The following is a 24,531-nucleotide window of genomic DNA, read 5'->3' on the forward strand; positions in this document are numbered from 1 at the left end:
GGCGCAATCCGACTGCATAGAAGGGCAGCTGGTAACAAAACCTCTAAATCAACACTGTGTAGCATTTGGACTAATCTATCATGTAGAAAACTATCATCGATGGGTGAGAGATGAAATCGCCTTTTCATTCTACAGCATCACTCCAGGATTGAAGGGCGTTAGTTGTGATGGCACGTTCCCATCTGAGCCTGAGAGACCAGATCTGATTTTGAAATTTTCATCGTTTAACTAGTGAGCGAAGAGGAGGATAAAACCGTCAACAATGTGTTTTTACAGCCATCATCGGTATGAAACATCACATCAGGGGGAGGCTGCATGTCTCACACTTAATATCTGTCACTCTATGACACCAAGTGATCTCTTCCCAGTGTCCAATCATTACATATGCAGATATGAGACAAATGCAGGACATTTTTGCTCTGCAGAGGGCGGAGGATCAGTTTCAGCACCACGGACAGCGCAGATGATTGATTGGCTTCACAGAAAACTACAAATCCCAAAAAAACAAACACCAGAACTCAATACAGTATCACAATAAATACTCAAACAATAACCAATATTAGTATACTGCTGACTCGGGGGGCCTGTGTGCAGGCAGGTTTTCGGGCCTAAAGACGCAGTGAGGGGGCAGAGCTGAAGGGACTCAAAACAACTGTCCTCTGGCTTTCTAAAAACACACATTCAACACAAAGTCAGGTCATCAGACCTCTGCGCAATTTGTTAAAATCTGCCTCCAGCCAAATGAATCCCCCTTCATTTGTCACTAAGACATTTTATTAAGTTAATTGGTTTTGTGGCAAGACAACCCAAAGTCTGGTTCTGCGCCTTTTCCCCATCATTCAGCACCAAATCTGAAAGTGTATTGAACTAATCAACGGCCATGGATTTGACATTTTTACATAAATGAGTTGCTGTGTGCCCTCTGTGAGTCTGATCTGTATTATACTGGGACTGAAAAAAACAAATGGAGTGGTGTATTTTCGGATTCATAATTTATTTATAAAAAGGATTAAGTTAAGTTCACATACATGTTTAAATTAGAAAAATAAATATTTTATTATATTTAACATTCACAATGAATTCATGTCATGCAGACATTGCATCGTATGGTTCTAGGCTATGTTGTTTACAGCGAGCTGCAATGCAATCTGAATGCCTGTAACAACACAGAGGTAAGTTGCGACTCCAACTTTGCATAATAAGCTGCATAAGAAAAGGGGAAATTCAGAATTACAAAAACGCAGTATACACAAGGCTTTTATACAAAGAAAGCGTGGTCATTTATAAAGCCTACACAAAAGAATGTTTTTTCTATTGATACACACAATGTCCAATAAGGTAGACTGAACATTTTCCAAACACTGGCATTTCATGAATATCCGTGAGGAAATTATCCAATATTTGGGCGAAGAAGAGAATCCCACACTTGTGTTTTGTCGTGAGTCTGAAGGAGAGACAAGCTTCACTTAATCGTCTGCCTCCTGCAAGTAAGCAGAAAACAAAACTCACTATGTTAACATGAGGAGGTAAGAGAAAGCAGGCAGGCTTCTGGTGAGCTTAGGTAACCATCGCAAGCATCCGGATGCATACTGTGTCAAAGAGCATGATGAGGGGCTTATGCCTAAATCAGTCAAGACCAGCTGCACCAGTGCAAAGATACTCAAGCTTAAGCGCTGGTTTTGCACACAGTGGAGCCTGAGCAGAGGCGTTGTGTCTGCAGGAATATTTATCATCCACAGAGAGGCGCTCAGAGCCCATTTGTTCTGGCCATTCTGATCAGATTCACTTTGGAAGCATGTTACGAGCTCCAAAGAAAAATCAAGTCGAAGATGTTTTCTCTCTCATAGTTATGACTACGCATTTTCAGAATCGTGATATGTGCTATATTTGGAAAAGAATCTCATTATGATGAAACACTATCCTGTGACTTGGAGATACTCATCTTTTAATCATGGAATACTAATCTTGGAATTATGAAAAGCATGTAAACTCTGGTAGCGCGAGGAATAGGTCCTCTGTCAAGCCAACAATCTTCCAGTCCACACACAGGCAAACAAGCTGCGAGAGATACTATTAGAACAGGAGCGGCGACAATGTTTGCACGCTGTACTCGTCTCCAAATCTTTTGCGAAGTTACTTATTTAGAATAGTTTTTCACGGTGCGTCGGGCTAAACACGGTGCAGCGCATGGCGCCCTCCAGACACAGACACACGTAAGGCCTCTACAAACCCCCAACAAATCCTCAAAAAGTCTGACTGACTCCAGTATGACAGAGATATTAATGTCTTGGTATATTTGTCGCTTTCTTGCCGCGCACTCCTCCGCACAGCGCAGGTTGCCTGGTGCGTCCTGTGCGCTTTGCCGCATGGCTGAGCTCTCTTGAGCTTTATTCAAGGCTTGGGTACTTTAAGAAAATGGGGCTTCGTGATGTTCTCATCAGTAGAAAGCCAAAGTGTGCTTCGTGCTGCTCATTTCCATGTGCGTAATTACTGCTTGAGAGCTAGAAAACATCTCCAAAATGTGTTTCTCTTTGATGATTGTCATTCCCCTTCATATCTTTAAAGCTTTGTTAGCGTATGGTTCAATTACTAACGATGGTATTGCAAACATGCCCCTGGCGTCTCCAAACGTTTTCATGGAAGGGCTCCCAAAATATGACGCACTAGTGCACAGTTCCCCACTTAACCGATTTTTGTCTTCTAACAGTTGCCCCCATATCAGAGAGTAAATAAGGCTGCAGCAGTGGAAGGAATGATTTTCTCTTGACATCAAGTGAATTCAATTAGAGTGAATTTAAACCAATCGTTACTTTGGTGGGGGTTATCTGAGGCCCCACACCGTAGACACCTTGCGTAAAACAGCTGCGGCATCCAGCATGGAGGAGCCACGTCCACCAGTAGACAACTCACCAGAAATATAGCCGCTCTATACATCTGTCAGTTTCCCTGTGTATGTCTCCACCGGGTGTATGTTTGGACGTGTCAGAGTTTCCAGGTCGTCGCTCTCCTGATAGGACTCGGTTTTGGAGAGCGACTGGTTACTTTTGTTTGAATCACATTCACCAAAGGAGGGCTGCAACTGCTGTCCGCAAGTCACGTGTACGTACTGAACATTCTCCTCCTCCTCGTTCTCTCTGTGGTAGAAATAATTGAAATTGGACACTATCACAGGGACAGGTAGAGCTATGGTTAGCACTCCGGCGATAGCGCACAAAGATCCAACAAATTTCCCCCCGATGGTGGAGGGACACATGTCTCCATATCCAACAGTGGTCATTGTCACCACAGCCCACCAAAACGCGTCAGGTATACTCGAAAATCCAGAATCTGGATCTTCCGCTTCTGCAAAATAAACAGAACTGGAGAATAAAACAACTCCAATGAGCAGGAAGAATATGAGCAGTCCCAGCTCCCTGAGGCTTGCGTGAAGCGTTTGGCCGAGAATCTGGAGACCCTTGGAGTGTCTGGAAAGTTTAAAAATCCTGAAAACACGGACCAGACGGATGACCCTCAGTATGGCCAGTGACGCAGCCTGCTGACTACTGCCCTGATGCTCTGCCAGATCAAGACCCAGGGTGATAAAGTAAGGGGCTATGGCCACGACATCGATCAGGTTCATGATGTTTTTAAAGAAAGCTGCTTTACTGGGGCAGCAGAGAAATCTCATGGTGAATTCAAAGGAGAACCACACAATGCAAAGTGTCTCCACCATGAAAAACGGATCTGTGAACGGACTGGGCTCTTTGCCGTGAGCACTTCCATTGACGTGATTGTCTTGCACCGCGGGGACTTCTCTAAACTCGGGTAAAGTCTCCAAGCAGAATATAATAATAGATATCAAGATAACCATGACTGACACGATGGCAATTATCCGTGCAGGTCCTGAACTTTCTGGATACTCAAATAGGAGCCAGAACTGGCGCTGAAGCTCGTTTTTTGGCAGCTCGCGGTCCTCTTCCCTCGCCAAGCCCTCATCGTCTCGGAAAAGTTCTATGGCATCTTCATCAAGTTCGTAAAACCTTATTTCTTCCAGGAAAATATCCACAGGAACACTCACGGGCCTCCGAAGCCGCCCTCCTGACTGGTAATAATAGAGGATGGCGTCAAAGCTCGGCCTGTTCCTGTCAAAGAAGTATTCATTTCTCAGCGGGTCGAAGAAGCGCATCCTTTTACGCGGGTCTCCCAAAAGTGTGGTCGGGAAGCGGGAGAGGGTCTTTAACTGCGTCTCAAAACGCAGGCCTGAGATGTTGATGACCACCCTCTCGCTGCACTCCTGGTCCGCTGGTTCCAAGTCAGCAGCATCTTGCAACAGAGGAGTTACGACCACAGTGTCGTCGTGGTTCTCCTGGGACACTACAGTCATCTTTTTACCCCTCCGAGGGTAAATCCGTCATTCACCTTCGCGGTGCCGTCCTCTTGTCCTTTTGCCTGTGCGTCCTCCCAACTCTCTTTCTCATGCAGCCGCCCGAGATTCAGGCAAAGTCCCTTTTTTGCGCACCAAGTCCCAAGAGCTTTATTTGTCAGTATCCAAAATCGTTGTGCAGTTGTTGATTTACACCGTCCTTTTGTCAGATTAGTGCCTCTGAACTGTCAACTTTCAATGGTGCAGACAGATCTCCACTTGTAAAAGCTATACCGATGGCTATCATATTCACACCATTTTAAACTCCAAAGCCCTCCCCAAGTTGGAAGACCAGATGACACTTGCTGCTGCTGCTGCTGCTGCTGTCCCTCTCACTGTAGCAGTGCAGTGGTTTCCAAGCAAAGGGCATAGCCTTAATAGTTTAATCTTTTTAATTTTAATTTATCTCTCTAAAAATACCCATCATCGCAGTCCCCAGAGTTGTTTTGTTTGGAGAAAGGTCCAGTATGTTTGCCAGATCCAGACTCGACTCAGAAATGGAGTCTCTCATCCTGCAGGTCCCTCATTCATGAAATCATGGTGCTATTCTTGTCACAAGGGGATCCTCCAGGACCCGGCCCGTGTCTACAGTTTTGGAAACCAGGAGTACAGACGAAGGTGACAAATACATCCAGCTTGTTAAGTGCAGTGAGTTTTATTTTTCTGCAGCCACATAGGCCAGTGTGACTTGAAATAAATAAGACGAAATAAGCTGAATGCCTTGAAGCACAGAGCCTCGTATAACCAGGGGCCCTCTTGGACCCGGCCAGTGGAAACTGCTGGCTTCACTGACACTTGAGTAGCCAGGGAGGATAGCGTCTTCAGGAAGCCTCAGCCAAAATAATATTCACCGTTCATAGAACTTGAAGGGCTCAATTGTACAGCTTGGAAAACATGAACTGCCAGAAGACAAGTGACCGAGCCTCGGGGTCACTGAGATAGACTGAGGTGTAAAAAATAAACAGCTCCAGGAAGCCCACCTCCACTCTTATTAACTCCTTATCAGACCTTGCAAATCCTCTGCAGTCAGGATAAATCTGAGTGTTTCATCCAACACAAGTTCAAAATCCACTTTCTTTCATGCTAGAGCTTAATGAGTCTATTACTCTTGAAGATTGAATGATTAAAAGATTAAAAGATGGGGCCTGGTGGTACAGAGTGAAGTTATACAGTATGTGCACTGCAGCATTGTGATCTATTTATAGCTCAGTGTTTTTTCCACTTTCATTGCCTTCATAAAGCTGTATCCCTGCAGTCATAGACACAGGAGTGCAACAATAATAGCACAGTGGTGCTAATCAGTGTTACTAAAACCAACCTGGACGCTCTGCATTATTACATAGATGCGGGCAGTCTTTGGTGGGTATAACATGCCATCACAAACTTTTCTGTCAGAGGTGTTTTGCAGTTAGGTTAACAAGCACGGGTTCCCAGAGGGGCACATTTTTTTTTTGTCCTTTCCATTACTGAACAAAGGCTTGGATTTCAGAGTCAAATGTCAGGACACGGTGCCGCCTGCTGTTAATGTGTTAGCATATAGCGTGCACCAAATGACTGTCTGGGTCACACCAAGGTGTCAGGCCTTGACTATATCCAAGGAAACAAACAATAACAAACAAGGTGAGGAATGGACACGCGGCTCTTATACATCAGACAGACCAAAAAAAAAAATTCCCTGATCTGTCAACATCTGCAATAACCTCCATGTGTCACCTTTATTTATCGTTTTTCAAAGTTCATTATTTTCCTCTCACCTTTTTGAGATCCAAAGTCTTATACGAGCACATTATTTATATGATCTCTTGTTTATATAATAACAGCAGAGTAATGCATACTGTACACTCTGTTGCCATGCGTGTTTGTGGTGGCCTTGCAGTTGTGCCTCCTATTAAGAGCCATACATTTTGATATGTAGACAGATACGTGCATGGGAATACTTAACAGTGACTGCATGTAATGAGCAATAGCCTGGGGGAGACCTGCCACAACGCCTGCGGGGTGCATGAATGCTGACAGCGAGGAACCTCCCATCGTTATTAATGGCACGACCTATGAATGCAGGAGACCCCCATGGTAACAAGATACTGTGGATTCACTCGCACCAAGAAAACATCTGCTTTCTCATCATTCCTCTTCAAAAAATAAATAAATTGCTTTGAATCGATGAGAAAACCAGTGATCTGGACTGACATTTATACCGTTATGATTTAACAATTGTGACAATATGATGAAATATACTTTAACCAATCATTAAAATCATTAAAAATTTCCATTATGACTGAAAAATGAGTTGACTTCATCATAAACATGATGTCAATATTACAAGTAATTATATAATGGAAAATGTCCTCATAATGCATCATTTTATGAATGCTCAGATATTCTGAAACACAGTGATTTGATTTCTTTAAAAAGAGCCAGTGTGTATTGACATTTTGATAAATTGCACCTCATCTTCTGAAGCTCATCTTTGACTAAAGATAGACAGAATGAGGCTACTTACTAAGTCATTATAGACGTGAGGTAACCACAGTAGCAACTTGTGTCAGTGACTCCCCTTGGCTTTCCTCCTCCTGAACCCAGGGCCAAGTATTTACAAAGTGTGTGTGTGTGTGTGTGTGTGTGTGTGTGTGTGTGTGTGTGTGTGTGTGTGTGTGTGTGTGTGTGTGTGTGTGTGTGTGTGTGTGTGTGTATTTCTGTAAGTGTGTATCCGGCACTGCCATTAGCACGATTGGTGAATGAACACATGTGCATATCATGTTTGTGTGTGTGAGAGTGTGTTATAAATTGAAAGGGGAGTTTTTAGGAGGTCAGCTCTGCTAGTCAACAGCTCCTTCGGATTACATCGTTCCACTTCCAGCCACTCTGCTAGAAATGAAATAGGGGGCATTTGACCCAGTCTGTCGTATGCTCTGTAGGGCCGGTGATGACAGCGTCTCAGACACTGGAATGAGTCTATAAAGGGAGAGCTATATCTGTCAGGCTTCTGATTCAAGATCCTTTACCTTAAGTCTATAGACTTTTAAAATAAAGGATCACTCAGCATTTTGCTGAAAGCCAAACTTAGGAGGGAGATGGAAAAAATCACAGTGATTTACTAATTTTCAGGTTAAATGACAATTAATGACCTCACAATATGAGGTTATCACAATGGCCATGCTGCATCAGTAATACAATGACAATGAATACATCTTAACAGAAATCAGAAATCTTGTACTGTAGGGTGAACTTTGTATGGATTGTGCATACATTTAAGTGTTCCCTCATCAGCCATATACAGCAGGTATGTGGCTGTGACGTGAGGATTGTGTGCAGCTGTATCTAATTAATAGTGAGAAAATGTTTGCCTGTAAAGCCTAAGTTGTTTACGCCATCCCCATTACCATCTCTGCAAGTGAGTGGAGCACACAGTTGCCTTACCCTGAGGTGTTTGAACCCAGGGCTTCCACTCTCGAAAGTGGACACCCCGGCCACGCTCCTTGCCAGTTCCTTGGTTTTGATAGCCACCAATTTTAGCCTGCTGTCATCTGAAGTTGATGTTCATGTTTTCGCTGATAGGTAACCAGGCATGCGGCGAGAGATGAAACTGGATACCTCAGATCCGGAGGGCACGGTTCCTTGGAATTACCTCTGCATGTCCCGACCCACGCCTACCTCAGATGATCATTTCACTCCTTGATCAAGCCTTTCCCTTTTTTAGTAGACAGTGTCGTCCAAAATCCAAGCGGGGGGCAACTGCAGGGGGATCAGTTCACAGGAGAACCACACATGGGTTGTTAATCAAGGATGACTTCAAAGGTCTCGAAGTTTGTTTTTTATTGGTAATGTTTATATGATTCTACTCTCCTGGCATTTGATTGCACACCCACCAGCAGGTTGACTGAGCTTCTGTTGAGTTTTGTCAGTATATCAGTTCAGGTGTGTAAGTTGAGCCTCAACCAGAACATTTTTCACACAACATTTAACAATCACACGTTTTAATATATCTAAAATATCCCTTCTACAGCTGAAACATCCAGATGATAAATTGATTAGGAGATTGCAGAAAATCAATCTGCAATCACTGCGACACCCATTAATTAATTGCTAATTGTCATTTATCAGGCAAAAATTTCAGATTTTCTGTTAACTGAATGTCTCTGCGGTTTGGAGTGTAGATTTGACAAAACATCGATGAATTGGTTAATTAATCAAAATCTAGCTAAATTAACTGATTCTATGAAATAAACATCAGTCAATCCCTTCTCCTTCATGCGGCTTTGGGTCAGTACTTTGATGACTGGGTCCTTGACACTGATCCGAGCTATGGTCAGAAAGATAAACAAAAATGGCATTAAGAAAGGGTTGGCCCTGCCGGATGAAAACTGTTCAGTTTAAGAGACCCAGATTCACCTAAAACCTATCCAGACCACAACAACATGGTGATTTTTACACATGCACCAGCTGAGAAGTGTTGATAAGTTCCAATTTCATCTGTGTCACAAACAATAACTCCTCCTCTACTGGCATATTCAATAGATTTCCACTGCTCTACTAAACAACCTGACTGTTTTCTTTTCTTGGCAAGCTGCTGACGACTCTACAGGCAAATCATCAGAAAAACCCAAAACATTCTGCCTGTACAAATAATTTCAAGAATCATTTGAGGTGAGTGCAGGTTTCCCTTTTTCTGCTTATTTTCTTTATAGGTAGAACCATATTTACACTGGCACTGACAAGGCCTCGCTTGTTCAGAAGCGCAGAGGTTTACTCAGTGTTAACTCAAACATTTTCCTCCTTTGCACCTCACCTGCCATGTTCCTGCATGTTACAGTGAGCTGTACAACGTAAACAGACTGCTGAACCGTGATACTAGGTCAGGCCGAGGCTGATGCTGACCATCTGGACTGCAAGTTGTTGCCATGTGTGTGATAGCATTTCTCAATCCATAGCTTCCTTGAAATCCTCTAACTTGAGTCTGCTCACTAATAAATTTTTCATTACTTCCTTGTGCTCATAAACTAGGCCAATTCAAAGCATGGTGGCTGATTTCCCTCCCTGTTTGGAATTATTTTTGTTTATTCATTCTCAATGGCTGTTTTTATTTTTGTTGTGTTTCCACTGCGTCTCTAACTAAACATTTTAAAATGACGTTATGTGTTTGAGCACACAGGATTGTGGCTTTCTCCTACAGTCACTAATTAACTAGTGTTGGGATGATGACAGCCTGTGCTGAGTTGAAGTGATTATGAAGGGTGCTTCTGTTGCCATAGTTGCTATATATTCATTACTTTTCTAAATCCATTATCCATTTGCACGCAGAAGTTATCTTCTGTGAATTCCCTACATTTCAGCCAACATGCAAAGAAAAGAAATAAGAACCACATGTGAATATTCCAAATGTAGCCTTAATGTGTTAAATATTGCATTTGCAAGCTATATTTCTCTGGAGAGGACATCACCATCTTGTGCTTCAACCACTGTAAATACAGTACAAAAAAACGGGCCTACAGATTTATATTAAGAATTTATACTCATGTTTGTGTCTGTGTAGATGTTGTATTTTCAGCTTTCACCAGAGCTGTAATTGAATCCAGCTCAAAAAGCAACCCTCTGCTGTGGAACCTTAGAGACTCCTATAAATAAACAGGCAACACTCCTTCAACACTTGCCTATATGGCACATGGAATGATTAGCTCATGGCTCGAGCCCTCTGATCTTACAGTGTGTAGCCACAACTATTTTCTGTCAGCTATGCGCATTGCTTAACTCGTGGAGTGTGTCAAGAATGTGGTCTCTTAGGAATTCACAAAATTGAATTAGCCTATACTGTACATTGCCCTTGCATACATTTTATAATGAATGTTCCTTCATAATTTCTTTGCGAAAGGCAGATTTGTAAGGAAAAACACTTGTATGTAAAGGCCAATATGGATGCTGTAGTATTATTAATGTTGTGCATATGACCGTATATTCAGCGCAGCTCACCCAGTCGTAGTGTTTGTGTACTTAAGGCCTTATGGAAAGAGAGAAAAAACATCTCATTAAACTAAATTAAATGTATTTGCACTGTTTTTCATGCTGGTTAATTAGGCAACTAAGGTTTAAGTTTCATTAAGCAATATTCTGCCACTAGGTGGCAGATATTTGACATATAGCTGTGATGTAGAACTATTGTTTTATATTTGTAATGGTTAACCTGATAGCAAACTTAGCTTGAACCTTTAGCACATACACAGGACCATGCAGATCTTTTCATTGGGTGAAACAGCACCCCACTGGGCTGCAATGGTAAACTTTGGTATTGCACTGGTACAGAGGTAGCAAATTATGTATAGTCTGTTAGGTGAAGATGGCATCCAAGATAAGCTAGCTAGTTAACTAGAAACTTTGTGTCACCGAGAGAAACTGTTAACGGTTGACTCTGGGAAGTAAAAAATGTCAAGTCGTAGCACTGTGGCTTAGTAAGTTAACTAGCTGCTTAAAACAAGTTAAGTTAAGTTTTAAATCAGCTAATGTTGTATTGCTACCCTGTTTTTATAACGCTAATGTTAGTGTTAGCGTTAAGCTAGCAGTGATGATTGGATTTATGGATATTTTTTGGGGGGGGGGACTGAGAAGAGAAGTGAGGCCTTGCCAACATTACATGAGCTGGATGAGAGACATTAAAATGCCACGTGTCTTTATGTGCCTTTATGATATGGGCATTTTAGTTTAAACAGCAATCTGGCTTCCAAATGTTAACCTGCAGCTGAAAAAATCTGTAACTATAGTAATTATTTGCAGTCCTATACAAGGGGTATAGGCGATATCAGGGTATTTTTGCGATAATGATGTTCTTAATGAAATAACAAAATACAGAGTCCGACTTGCCAAAGATTTGGCGATGCTATGCTGAGGACTATGTAATATCATAACAGTCATGGGATCCATTTTTCTCATTTTGTGTGCCCTCTTCCATTTAAGTGTGCTGTATGTGGCGATGCTTGCTAGTTGGAGCTTTCACTTTTATTTATTTATTGCATTACTTTATGGTTTTTACTGACCTTAGGAATAGCATGTTGAAACTATAAAAACATATTTTGTGCCATTAATATTGCAGTGGTTTGCTGTTGTTCTCAGGCTGTACACCTGGACCCTGCAGACAGAGACTAATGTAGTTACACTTATTTGTACAGTCAGGTGCACACATTCAAATCTCCAAAGCCCAGTTTTCGCAAATAATGCATTTATTAGAAGGAGAGGAATAATGTTAATACAGAAGTTTCTCTAAATGCATACTTTTTAGCTTTCAGCACACACTGCGGTACCTTGAAGGTAGAGCCAACATTAGGTATGTGAAACTCAAAAATATGTATACCCGCTGCATTTAGCAAGTGCATGATTAAGTTGTACCAACATTCTTGCAACAGACTAGATTGCACAGTCTTGCTCATCTGATACATGATAATGATGAACAAGAAAGTGTGGTGGCTGTCATCTTAATAAATTTAGATCTGTCTGGAAAGGTTGCTTCATGTAGTAGAAGCACAGGGCAGGGAGTTTTAAGTGACATGGTGATTGAATTTCTTTCTGGCAGCATCTCCAATGTAGATGATCTGGAAATGCGCCCTCCAACCATTATAGAAACTCTTTATTTATATGGTTTGTTGGGCTTTCCTGACTCAAAGGTATTGCTGGCAGGCATCAGCTTTATAAAATTCCCCAGAGCAACATCCTAATTCGACTACAGGTAACTTTGCGTCTGACAGTTTGGTACAAGCATGAAGAGGCTGTATCACCAGAACACATCAGAAACAATAAAACATGTTTCGCCACCACCTTGAAATTCCCTCCACTTTAAACAGAACTAGTGTAATGCAAAATAAAAAGTCAGACAATTGATAACATTTGATAGGATGACGAGTCAGAGTTTCTGCAAAGTGAATTATTTATTTTTAGTGGAATAATAGATGGAATGAAACTCAAATTACACATCAATTAATTACCAGCAGATGTGTCAAAAAGGAAATAGCAGACAGAGTAAATACTGAACCTTACCAAAATATTAGCTCGTCAAAAGCTAAAACATACATGTTATACGTTTCAGGGAATGTTAATTCACAGTGTTAAGGTTAGATAAGCTCCCATTATGACACATACCATAGGAAAAAACAAAAACATGGATGTAGACAAGCTGAAGCTTTGAAGCCTCGTTTTGGACTCAATGTCAACAACCGTGGTGGGCTGTAGTTGATAGGCAGGGGATGCTTGTCAATAAAGCAAACACACGTCAGAACACACTTGTTTTTAAGCCTTAGGGAAGGCCCAGATCAGGCTGACAGAGCCCCTGACACTGATTGATTTTCTGTGAGAAGCCGGAAGTGCCTCCCAGTGAACGCGACAGGATCGCAGGCAATGAAGAAAGGCAGATGGCAATCGAATCTGAACCAACAGCCTGAAAAAAGACCAGAAAATTGGCATACCTGAGAAGCTAAAACCAGTACACTTTTGTGAGTTTAAATGACTACCCTTTTCAGCGCTAAAATAAATGAAAATTGAAACATATTTTCTTAGTTCTGACATAAAAATGTTTATTATTTGAATTATTTAAAGGCAGCTCAACTACAATTGAGTCAAACTTCATTTGGATTGACTGACTGGAACTACCCACAAGCACCTGTTTCAGGGAGGTTTTGGCATCCTCAAGCAACCCCTGGTGGCCTCATCACAGTGGGTCACCAGGAGAGCTGAAACGATTGGTCAGTTGAAAGGCAGGAAAATGCCAGTCAAGTAGCAATATCTTTTGGTCCTGTGCAGTTAGTTGAACAAATTTAGCAATTTGAAGACATCACCTTGAACTCTCAAAAAGTCAAAAGTCTGTTGACAATAAGTTGATAATTAACATTACAGAGCACAAATGAGGTGACTGAAAAACAGTGGAACGAAGAAAGCCAAGGATCATGAGAACAATAACTCATTTCTGGACAAATTTTAAGATGGGGCAGACAAATTGTTTCAAGAAGTAGTTTGCAGCAGTTATGAGACTCGTCTTTGCTTGTATTGTTTATGAATAATTTTGCTTTATTCAGGGATTGCAGAGCAATCTATGCTCCGAAGTATGTTCATTAGTTTTACTTGAAGCGCCTGAGCATGTGTTCTTTATTGCTTCACCATATCTGACATGCTGATGGTCTACAGATGACGGTCTGTACGAGTCAGGCCAGCTGCCCCTGCTGTACGCTAAAGAGAAGGCCAAAAGTCAGGGGGCGAGCTGACAGAGGGAGGGGCAGGTTGTCTCCTATTACTGCAGCAGCCGCCAGAACTCAGCCACACTTGTTATTCACTTTCCCAATCCCTTTGCTTTCTGTGTAACTACAACACCTGCTGCATGCTTACTCATGCCCCACTCCAAGCTTTAGGCCTATAGCTGTTAGAGAAAAAAGTGTGAACACAGGTGTGTGCTTTTGTTAGTTGGTGATGTGCCTTCCATTAGTGTTTTTTTAAATGCTATCTGACTGGATGGTGTTACGTCATATGGAGATATGTTCTGTTGTAGCAGAAAAGGTATTAAAAAGTAGGACTATTTCAAAAATTTCAAAATTTCAAAATCACCTCCACAATCTCTGTGCTTTGTATATTTATCACCTGGACAGTGCAGGAGCATATCTATGTGACCAATTCAGTATCAACTTTTGTAGTAGTGGTTTAGCAATGTGAATAATACATAAAACCTGCAATAACACTTGCTAGAGATCAAAATGTTGTCTGTCAGTCCAGCATCAGATTTTGGCCTCCAAGTTGAAATGAAATGAAGAACTGAAAACTGGTATGCAAGAGACATACAAATATTAAACTAAATGCTTCATAAGGCTTCTTGTCATGAAAAAATGGACCAAAAGAGAAAATCTAAGCAACAGAAACATCTGCAGCATCAGCAAAGCAAAAAGACTTCAGTTCAGTGTGAATTTCAATCAATGTGCTGCCCCAAAATGTACTCAAGCTCATTGTTAATTATTTTGAAAAAACTGCAGCATTATGAAGGTTTCATTATGTTTTCAGTTATAAATGTGACATTATTATTTTCAGTTCTGCATCATTGCATCAAGGTGGTAGCAAGGGATAATTGTTTGGGATAAAACAGGATTACATAGTTTTCTGAAAAATAGCTGCAGATGCTTTCATTTTTACAATTACTTTTGCTTTTTGTAGTGAACGGTGAAGGTCTTGAGAAAATCCTCCACTATCATTTTTCTCATCTTCTTACCTGTACATTTAGCAATCTTATTGTTCACATAAGTAATTAACATTATAAACAATACATATAAAAAAGTATCCCTGGTTGCCACCAGCTCATTGCTTAGTGATTAAACAGATGAGCTGTATTTAAAAGCTGTCTGTGGTGACACTGGTGACCTGTGGCTGCACCCTATTCCTGTTACATCTGAAGAGCCAGGCTGCCCTCCTGTGGCGATAACGCTTTGACAGCAGCACGTAGAGCACAGGGTTAATACAGGGGTGCAGGTACTGCAGCACAGTACAGATGAAGTAAAACATCTCCCAAGCCTGTCCATGGCGATACAGACCGAGGTACAAACATAGCTCCAGCACATAACCAGGCAGCCAGCACACCGAGAAGGTAGCAGCAGCCAAGAACACCATGACAGATGCACGGCGGGTGTTCTTGGCACTGGACACCGACATTACAGGGCTCTTGTGGAGAAAAAGAGCCAGCCGGACATAGTTGAAGGCGATGACTAGCATTGGAACAAAGTAGTAAAGTACAAACTGGCTTAGGATCACTTCGTAGTGGTGTTCATGAATGGTTGGAAGGCAGAAGGTTAAGTTTGGCAGGTTTGGGCCCACGCTGTCCGCGGTGGCAAACATACGCAGAGGCAGGCTGATGAAGAAGCTGAAGGCCCAGACCACGACAAACATGAGGATAACCAGGTCCATGGTGGGTGGCTGGTACGGGTTGGTGATGATCATGGCGCGAGTCATGGAAACGGCACACAGCGAGTAGGTGCTGGCTGCCAGACTGAAGGCCAGCAGGAACTGGTAGACCTTGCAGGAGGTGTCACCCAGAGGCCACGTCTGGCTTACGGCAGAATGTAAGGTGAAGGGGATGAGCAGCAGGGTGAGGAAGTCAGCCAGAGTCATGCTGAATAGGAGGATGTCGAGGCGGTTCTTACGTAAGGTGTTGTACTTGGCAAACAGAGAGAAGACCAGCAGGTTGGCACAGAGCCCAATACACAGGATCACTCCGCAGGTACAGGCAAAGATCAGCTCATAAGTGTTGGGAATAGCCATGTTATCACCGACTTGACATCACCTTTCAAAAAAATATTATTTCCCGGATTAGGCAATTGACAGACTTAATCAGCAACTGTTTTTATAATTTAATTGTTTCAATCTTTTTTCCAGCCTTCCCTTCCAAACTTTTGTTGATTCCAACATTTCAGGAGTTAGGTTTTTTACCTCATACACAGTAGTATATTTAATATCTTTAGCTTTTTGACCCTAGGTTAAATAAGACATTTAAATATGACACTGGGCCCTGGAAAACATAAATAGGCTTTTTTTTTTTTTTTTTTTACATTTTGTAGACGGTTTGAGAAAATAAGCATTAATTGACTAGATAATGAAAATAATTGCTAGTTTCTTATGTGATTGCTATTGAAAGGGTTCGTTAAATTTGTTTCTAGCTTGGCCAAATATTTCTGTATAATCATATATCATAACTTTGCCAAAATACATATATGATGCAATATCACCAAAAAGAAAAGGCACAAGGTTTTCATACCAGGAGCACTATGGTCATCTGCTCACGTGCTTATTAACATTTGACAGCTGCTCTTAACCGCTGTATATTTCAGCTGATAGTGTAATTAGCGTGATGAAGTGTTTGCCTTTTCAGAATTCATTGCATTTTAAAATGCTGTCACATGCAACAACCATCCATCATTTGGAAATGCTCACCATTGTCTTTCCTCAAAGCAGTATCTTCAGGCTCTTGTTTGTGAGTGAACTATCTTCATGATGTAAAGTGGAGCGTTCTCGTTTTCTGTTGTCCATCCTGTTGAACTGGGCTGAGGAAGGGTTAGGTGGCAGCCTCTCAGGACTCATTACAAAGTGTGATTGCTGAATGTGGAGGGAAGAAAGGCAAACATCACTTGGGTCAAATTGATTCTGGTTGACTGGGCTTAAAGAGAAATGGCCTCAGACCAGCTGCTGAGAGACCAGTGATGTACTACATATGCCTGTTTTCATATTATTATTAGATTTTATCATTGTTTTGTTTTGTTTTTTTAATTACCGTCATTTTAGTAACAGCTGCACTTTGACATGGTGAACCTTCGTTGGACTTATTGAACTGATCCACAGAATATCAATCTTTTTTGGACTTTTTTGGGAAACTGTGTCGCTGTACAAACTGACCTATCCTGACCTGTTAAAATCTTCTCTCAATATAGTTTTTGGGGATTTGGGACTGTATGAATTATATTTAAAAATCAGCACTCTCCAAAGAACAAAAGACCAGTTCATTGATTATGTCTTCTGTTCCTCCCCTTCTCTGGAGATATTAATGTCTCTGTCCTTTGTTTGATTGATTTCTTTGGTGTGAACTGCAGGCTCCTGACGGTGCCTTTATCAGGCTTTCCACAGCATTTATGACTCTGTGTCAGTTAATGGCCCACGGTGTACACTGCTGCTCTTAGCACAGGATATAGCTGATGCTGATGCATTTGCAAACCCCTCCATTACCAGCGTCTGTGGCGTGCAGTCAGCAGCTGTTAAAAAGTGCCACATGTTTTCAAGGGGGGCGTTAACAGCTTTGTTGTGCTCTGCCCATGTTGACAAGTCAGCCAGAACAGTGTTGTTGTTGTTTTTCAAGGTCATTATCTAAAAAATTTAAAACCCTACTCTGGCCCAGGTCTTACACTTATTTTCTCTCAGCAGAAAACACCCTGCTCCTCCTCTATAGCAAGGTTGGAGGTCATGATCGATATACAAACCAGCACCCCAAAAGCTGAAAGGGATTCAGTGATTTGCTCAAAGACACTTCAGCACACAGACTTATAGCTGATTAAACTGTCATTGTCACCAAATCACCCCATTGCCCTTATTCTACCCTTTTCTATGTTTAGCCGCTGATTCTTCACGAAGAGGCAGGTAGTGTGCACACAGGTCTGCTCCTTATCAACTCAAGATTTTATGATTCAATGGAAGACAGGATTTTATGGGTAAATGACCATGTTGCTTGATGTGTTACCTGGTAGAATATTACTTTATGCACAATAAAGCTAAAATAATTGGTTGACAAATCAATTAGTCACTCAAAAGAAAAATGAATTGCTGACTATTTTGATAGTCTGTTTACAGTTTGAATCATTTTTATATGAGTGAATCGAATATATGGAATATGTGATCAAATACCAAATATCTCAGTTTTGGACTGTTAGCTGAACAAAACAAGCAATCTGAAGATGTCACGTTGGGCTCTGTGAAATTATGACAAACATTTTTCACTATATTCTGATATTTTATAGACAAAACGATTAATGAAAAATAATCAGCCAATTAGTCAATCCGGAAATTTAAAACATTTGAAATGTCTTCAAAAGTTTTGTCTCGTCCAACGAAACAAAATCCTGATATATCCACTTTAATATCACAAAAGACAATAAATAGATGCAAATCCTCATGTTTGAGAGGCTGGAATGACGAATGTTTGACTTAGAATAAATGACTTAAAGGATCAACCTACGATTAATAGACTGATTTTCTGTCTATCGATGAATCATTTCAGCTCTATCGGTCATGAATGATAAGTTGCACATTTGAGCCACGTACGCTTGGTGAACAGAGACACCATGAATCAAGAATATTTCTAATGGCTACACTTTTAATGTTTGATTAACTAGAAACATGTACAGTATGCCCTCAGTGCAAGTAAAGAACATTAAATGAGTCTGAGAGCCGCTGTCTCGGGCTTGTTCTATAAAAATAAACTATAATGTAAAACAATGAGAGTTGGATTGATGAAGCATCCAATAAGTTACAAGTCCATGAGGGATCTAAGGTGGGACAGGAAAGCAGGACCGTCAAAAAGAAACATCAAATTAAAACTCAACCACATAAGAACATGTACAGGATACAACTAAAGTGCATTATGGAATTTAGTCAGCAGCACCGTGATACATTCACAAAATAAATACACTCAAAGTGAAATAAATTATGGCAGAACAGTTCCAACAGATGTACTCAGCGAACAGTTTGCATGTAACTGTAAGTCCATGATAGTCAACACATGTAGAGCCAAACAAATTTAGACCACTCAGCCTCCCAATTTTGTGAAGTGACATTATATTCAGCCAATGAATAGCTCCTCCTGTCATCTGCTTGTGCACACAGCTGGTTAGAGATGGCACCATGAAACATGGCTTTTATCTAAATCGGGGTTACAGAGGCCTTCAGATTTTCCAGATTATGATGATAGTTCATGAAACTTCAGGAAGTATGAGATTGAAATTACAAACATAGCAAAATATTATCATACAAGCACAACCCCAGGGCCATAATATGAAGTGACTGAAGTGAAGAGTCAGCAACGGGTTGAGTCTCTCAGATCCCAGTCTAGTTGAACCTGTCAGTGTCTTAGTGCAGTACCACATAAAGGTTATTGGGAGTCTCTTAGCTAGGGTACTGCATCCTTCATGGCTCCTGTGTTGTAACGGACCGTGCCCGTCTCCGCTTCTTGTCGCTCTCTCTTCGTCGGCCTAACCTCACCTTTTTTTTCCTCTTGGTGGCCACTTTTAGTGGCTGGTCCTTATAAGCCAGAGACTTGTTGGTCTCCTGGGGCAGGTTAGGGCCCTCTCTGTCCAGCCTGAACCTGTCAGGGAGGTTCTTGGTGGCCCCTGGAGGCTTCTCATGCAGAGCGTTCCCACTGAAGGTTTGGCTCTGTGTTCTGCTCTGCACAGGTGGAGCTCGCTCATCGGCTGTGTGCACCTCCTCTAGCAGTTCATGCAGCCACATGCGACGTTTGTACTCCTGCAAGGAGCGACCCTTGTCATGCATCAGCTGGGCATGGCTCACTGATCTCCTCCTTAAAGCATGAAAATGAAGAGACGGATAGAGATGAACAAGGAAGGTCGCATTAAAGCTAATAGCATCCTATAACAGCAATGTGAATGAGAGGGGAACAGTACAAAGTTCACTTGTCTTTAAGTCTGTCAATAATCTGTTGTCTAAATGACCAGTGAGACAGTTAAATCAGACTTAGCACTGATAAAATCTCACAATTTTCTTATATTTGCTTGACCTCTTTTTTGTAATTTCATGGTACACCACCATGTTGAGTTAATGTGTGGAGCAGTTTCAGAAGTGGTGTCATCTGAAATTTAAGGTCAAGCATCAGGAAACCTCAGTACAGTAGGTGGCAGCATAAACAAGTTTCTGAGAGCCATCACTAATATGAGCTCCAGAATGCAAGTTGAGAGTTAAAACAGAGAAAACCTTCTGTACCTTCATTTAATCTGTACAGGTAAACTGTGTTTTGAATCAAGTAACAGGAATTTTCAAAATGTTGCTTCACTATGTCAAATTGTTAACTAGTCCTTCATTTTTAAAGGTTTAAGCTGCATAGTTGAATTACTTTTCTATGGTTATAATAAATATAAAATATAACTCACGTTCTGCCACTAAGTGCATCAACTGGTTTCCCATCAAGAGTCACTGGCGAGCACAGCAAGAACACAGCCAGACTCCACTGATGAAGCATGACCATAGAGCACATTCTTGAGCCTAAGATCTGGAGAACACAAGAAATATTATATCAGTCACTTCAATTAGTCAAGCAAAAACTTAGTTTTATGAATTTATACTAAATTGTTTACCTACTATTCAATAGTGTATGTCAGTAGCAGTGCAGACAGCTGAAAAATGACACTGTTCCTGCATACATGAGATCTCCCTTGCTGCATTACTTGTGCCAGAGAAGAATAAACTCAGACTTACATGGTGAGAATGTTTAAAGTGAAAATCCACAAAAAGGTCAGGTCTTAAGAGATGATCTCGTAGCAAAAATTAATTCTGTAAATAATAAGAAATATTATTCTGCCAAATAGAGTTTGGCCAGCTCAAAACGTGTGTCCAGGTCCATTGGTGTGAAGGCAGCCTGGGGAAATCCCCTGTCAGTCTGCTCCATTCATTTGCCTCCCAACAGTGTGTGCTGAGCTATTTATTTCTCCCCAGCGTCCCAATTAAAAGAGAGATAAAGATGGAAAGAGCAGCAGCAGCAGCCCATCAGCTGCAGAGCTGCCACTCAGTCTCGCAGTAATCTCATAAAGAGCAGCGGCGAAGCATCTTCTCTGGTGGCCAGAGCCGGAGAGCAGAGCTGAGAGGGTTTTTCAGTCCAGCACTGTGAGCGAGCCTGTGTGAGTCTGTCTGAGAGAGGCACAGGGAGAAAGTCAAAACTGCTCTTTGGATGAAGATGCAGGCACTACCTTAGCCCCTACCCATTAAGTCCAGTCCTAACACCCTCCCCAACCTCCCCACCCTCGCCTCTCTCCCTCCCCCCAACCCTTCACACACACCTGCTGTGACAAGAAGGTGGCGCCCACACAACATCCAACACCACACAACAAAACATGTACTTGACACAAGCTTGGAAAAACCTTTATTTTTGTTGGGTTTTAAATTATTTTAGCTGTACTCTCTAAATAAAGTCTTCAAATAATTTGATCATGAGGAGGACAGAAATGACAGGTGTGCACCAATGGAGGTAATCAAGGCTTACCAAGCAGAGTGTATAAGGGGAGGGGCAGGGTTACTCCAAAGTAAACAGCCAGGCCTAACCACTTTCCCAGGGGAGAATGACCATAACCTCAGAGAAACCCAACCCACAGCCTCTCACTGCAGACCATTCAGTTCACCTCCACTCTGCCTTAGCAAACCAGCTCACCACCGAATGGTTACAGTGGGCTCTGAGGTATCTCTCATATTCAGCTAATAAGGAAAGTGGAGAGCTTTGCATTGAAGCAGCCTTGCACGATCCCAGGTGCACTGTGTATGCTTAAGCGATGAAACCACTCTGAAGCATCCAGCCACATTTGTAATTTTACTGACAATGGAATGAATACAGCCATTAAAGGTCAGTAGTCTGATGTAAGAGGTAGCTCTGTGGTTAAAGTGCATGTATATTTAGGTTCACATTGATTGACAGCGCTACATGCACACGTGTAGTTGTACATGCAACAAGGGCAAGGCAATTTTTAAATCTCTTGTAATGCTGTACAGTTGAGCATGATTATTTTCTTTAAAAATAATTAAGTGCTCTATTTGTGATTTTGCATACATTTGCCGTATTGTGATATATACAGTGTGGATATTGGAAAATATCTATCAATATATAGTCCTATATATCATATGAAACTATAGAAAATGTGATTTCAATTTGATAATTTGGTGTTGACTGGTTTAGAAATACAAGATTTTTCTGTTCTGATAATTTGTCTTAATTTTGGCAGACGGACATGTTTGACTAGATGATTGTCATTTTTTCAAGGAACTCTGTGCAGCTGTACTTAGGCACAGCGCTGCTTTGAGCTAAATGCTCACAGTGTGCTCACAGTGACAGTTATAACATGCTTATGTTGAGCAAGTGTAATGTTTACCATGTGCACCATCTAAGCTAACATGATAGCATTTTAACATTTGCTAATTTTCACTAAACGTAAAGTCTGCTTGAGGCTTACGGGGATTTCACTAGTCTTGCAGGCATATGAATTTTGACTGGATGGTAGCACCAGATGAAAAGTGAAGTGATCACTAAAGTTATTACAGTCAGCCTGAGGGTAACATCTGTTCAATAGTTGTCAAGACATGTTACTAAACCACACATGTGAACCTCAGGGTGGCGATAGATGAGAAATTAGATCACCAAAATCACGGCTTTGTGTGCCGGGGACCATGACAGACTGACATTGCTATCCCTGGAGCCATGCTGCCTGCATGGCTAAAAGTGTGTTGTCCTTTGCAAAATTAATTCCAGTCTCAATATTAGATTTTCATCTTGCATGTTGCTCCACCTATGAAACTTTGTGACACTGAATCACACATTTGGCAATTCTCTCCACAACATTCACGTTTGGTACAATATGAACATGGTGTTCTAGAGTTTGTTCGATGTGATCTCTGCGTAAAATGTAATTGGACTCGAATTAAATCTAACTATTAACATGAACTTGGATATTGCAGTATGTGTACTCTGGGTTCACCAGAGTCCCTCAGCTGTGGTTAAAGTCATTTTAGGTCTGGCAGCAAATTGTTCTCAACCCAGTTAAATGTTCCTGTGATTCATTTGTGGGTCATGACCCACCAGTTGAAGACAATAGTACAGCCTGTGCTGACACACTAAGTGCATTTGAAAAGAAAATTCTGCCTCTGTACAAACCAACAATGTCCTCTTTTTTTTACTTAACACTATTTTCATTACTCATGATCGGTGAGATTTTTTAATTTTATTTATTTTTTTAATTTATTTTATTTTATTTTTTTCATCCATGCTAGCAGCGTGTTTCTAGGGATGGTAGTGTTGTTCTGTTGGTCTGTGACCAAATACAAAACTAAGGACATTCATATAAACCTCATGTCTACTTTGCATTTTGTGCTAATTAGAAAATGTTAGCATGCTAATATACTTAACTAAGGTAGTGAACATGGTCAACATTAAACGTGTTGAACATCAACATATTAGCATTATCACTGTGAACATGTTGAGCATTTAGCATTTAGCTCAAATCACCACTGTGGCTAAGTATAACCAAACAGTGTCTCTTGCATGGCTGTAGACTCTTAGTCTTATTTTTTTCACATTTAATTTCTTTTTACATTTTCAAGATTCTGAATTTCTTTATTGCTGAATATTTTCTTTATTATCACTTTTAATCCCATATTAGCTGTCCATTGTAGGTTATTAATCATTATTAACCAGTATTTGTTCACTCTTTTTTAATTGTCATCTGTTGTCATCATTACACTGATTTGGCAGACTAAAGTACTGCTACATAAACTCCACTGTAACATATTGTAGATACAGTATGAATACATTGTGCCTTTGCCTATTTTATCCATTAATTGTTAAAATTGGTTGTAAGGTGATTCAGATGAATACAGTGCATTCAAAATCCTGAGTCATTTATGTGGTTACTGCACCTACTTGCACTGTTTTACTGGATGGAATAACTTGCATTTCTCCTCATGAATAAAACCCATAAATTATTTCTGTGAGCAGTGATGATTAGTAGAATCACTTAAGGCTAGACTGTCGACCAGTTGGTGGTAAATTACTTAATAGAGGGCTCAGTATTTTACAAGCAGTCATGATTCAATTCAGCTAGGGGTCCAGAAAGGGATCGGGGCTGGGACAAATATATGGCAGACCCCCCTTGCTGTCTCCAAAACTCAGCTTTCTTCTGTTTCCAGCAAGTCTGCCCCAAACTTCCAACACTTTAACATTCGGTAGGGAAAAAAATACCTCATTTGATTCCATTCTGCAAAGACTTTACCTGCAAAAAAATATGAAAAAATCCCATTTCCTGGCAGACAGCAGCGCATGGAACAGGAGCCAGGAAAGCTGCTTTTGATTCATGCTAAATTGCACTCTCAACACAGAGCAGTATTCCTGTCCGTTTTTCATCCTTTTCACACTGCACCTACTTCACATTCACACATACAGAACATATACGCACCCACCCATCCCAGTTTCAGAGAATTTGTACCCTCCTGTTCCAAACATCCAGCTCATACACACTCTACATCCAGAGAAACACCCTAATTTCATGTTTAAATTCAGAGGTCAGCATCTATTTTTGGATGTGTTGTGCCCATTCCCTCTATTGGCCCACCCTATTACGGCATAAATTCTGGCTTTAGTTGCAGCAACAGTTCCTGCTTTTGTTGTGAAGTTACATTCAGAATCACCGTGCGCATTATAACTCTGACTGTGCCAGTGAGTCAGGGTTAATTCCCACACAAGTCACACTCTGGTGCTGTCAGCATTCTCTATTATTTTATTACTATTTTACAGCACCACTCCCCTTTAACTGAACGCTGTCTCCGCTTTGAGTGAAACTTGAACGTTGCAGCAAAGTGAAAAGTGAAGACATGCA

The 24,531-nt window shown here is 41.2% G+C and overlaps 3 protein-coding genes across 3 annotated transcripts; all 3 read right to left on the reverse strand.

Moving 5' to 3' along the window:
* Positions 1-2,926: 2,926 nt before the first annotated feature.
* On the reverse strand, positions 2,927-4,363 carry LOC139337625 (shaker-related potassium channel tsha2-like). Its single transcript, XM_070972308.1, has one exon. It carries the CDS (start codon positions 4,361-4,363, stop codon positions 2,927-2,929), a length of 1,437 nt encoding a protein of 478 aa, XP_070828409.1.
* Positions 4,364-14,746: 10,383 nt separating this feature from the next.
* On the reverse strand, positions 14,747-15,670 carry LOC139337148 (galanin receptor 2b). Its single transcript, XM_070971590.1, has one exon. It carries the CDS (start codon positions 15,668-15,670, stop codon positions 14,747-14,749), a length of 924 nt encoding a protein of 307 aa, XP_070827691.1.
* Positions 15,671-19,075: 3,405 nt separating this feature from the next.
* pthlhb (parathyroid hormone-like hormone b) lies at positions 19,076-20,156 on the reverse strand. Its single transcript, XM_070972805.1, has 2 exons — positions 20,053-20,156; positions 19,076-19,466 (listed from the first exon to the last, which is right to left on the reverse strand). Exons 1-2 carry the CDS (start codon positions 20,154-20,156, stop codon positions 19,076-19,078), a joined length of 495 nt encoding a protein of 164 aa, XP_070828906.1.
* Positions 20,157-24,531: the final 4,375 nt, after the last annotated feature.

The sequence above is a fragment of the Chaetodon trifascialis genome, chromosome 10, assembly GCF_039877785.1.
Source record: "Chaetodon trifascialis isolate fChaTrf1 chromosome 10, fChaTrf1.hap1, whole genome shotgun sequence".
NCBI classification, from domain to species: domain Eukaryota; kingdom Metazoa; phylum Chordata; class Actinopteri; order Chaetodontiformes; family Chaetodontidae; genus Chaetodon; species Chaetodon trifascialis.

What these genes read in the sequence shown, in the direction of transcription:
- LOC139337625 (XM_070972308.1), bottom strand. Translation starts at nt 4,363, where the DNA reads ATGACTGTAGTGTCCCAGGAGAACCACGACGACACTGTGGTCGTAACT.
- LOC139337148 (XM_070971590.1), bottom strand. Translation starts at nt 15,670, where the DNA reads ATGGCTATTCCCAACACTTATGAGCTGATCTTTGCCTGTACCTGCGGA.
- pthlhb (XM_070972805.1), bottom strand. Translation starts at nt 20,156, where the DNA reads ATGTGCTCTATGGTCATGCTTCATCAGTGGAGTCTGGCTGTGTTCTTG. An exon ending in GATGCACTTAGTGGCAGAAC is followed by an intron (nt 19,467 to 20,052) that starts GTGAGTTATATT and finishes TCATGCTTTAAG; the next exon opens with GAGGAGATCAGTGAGCCATG.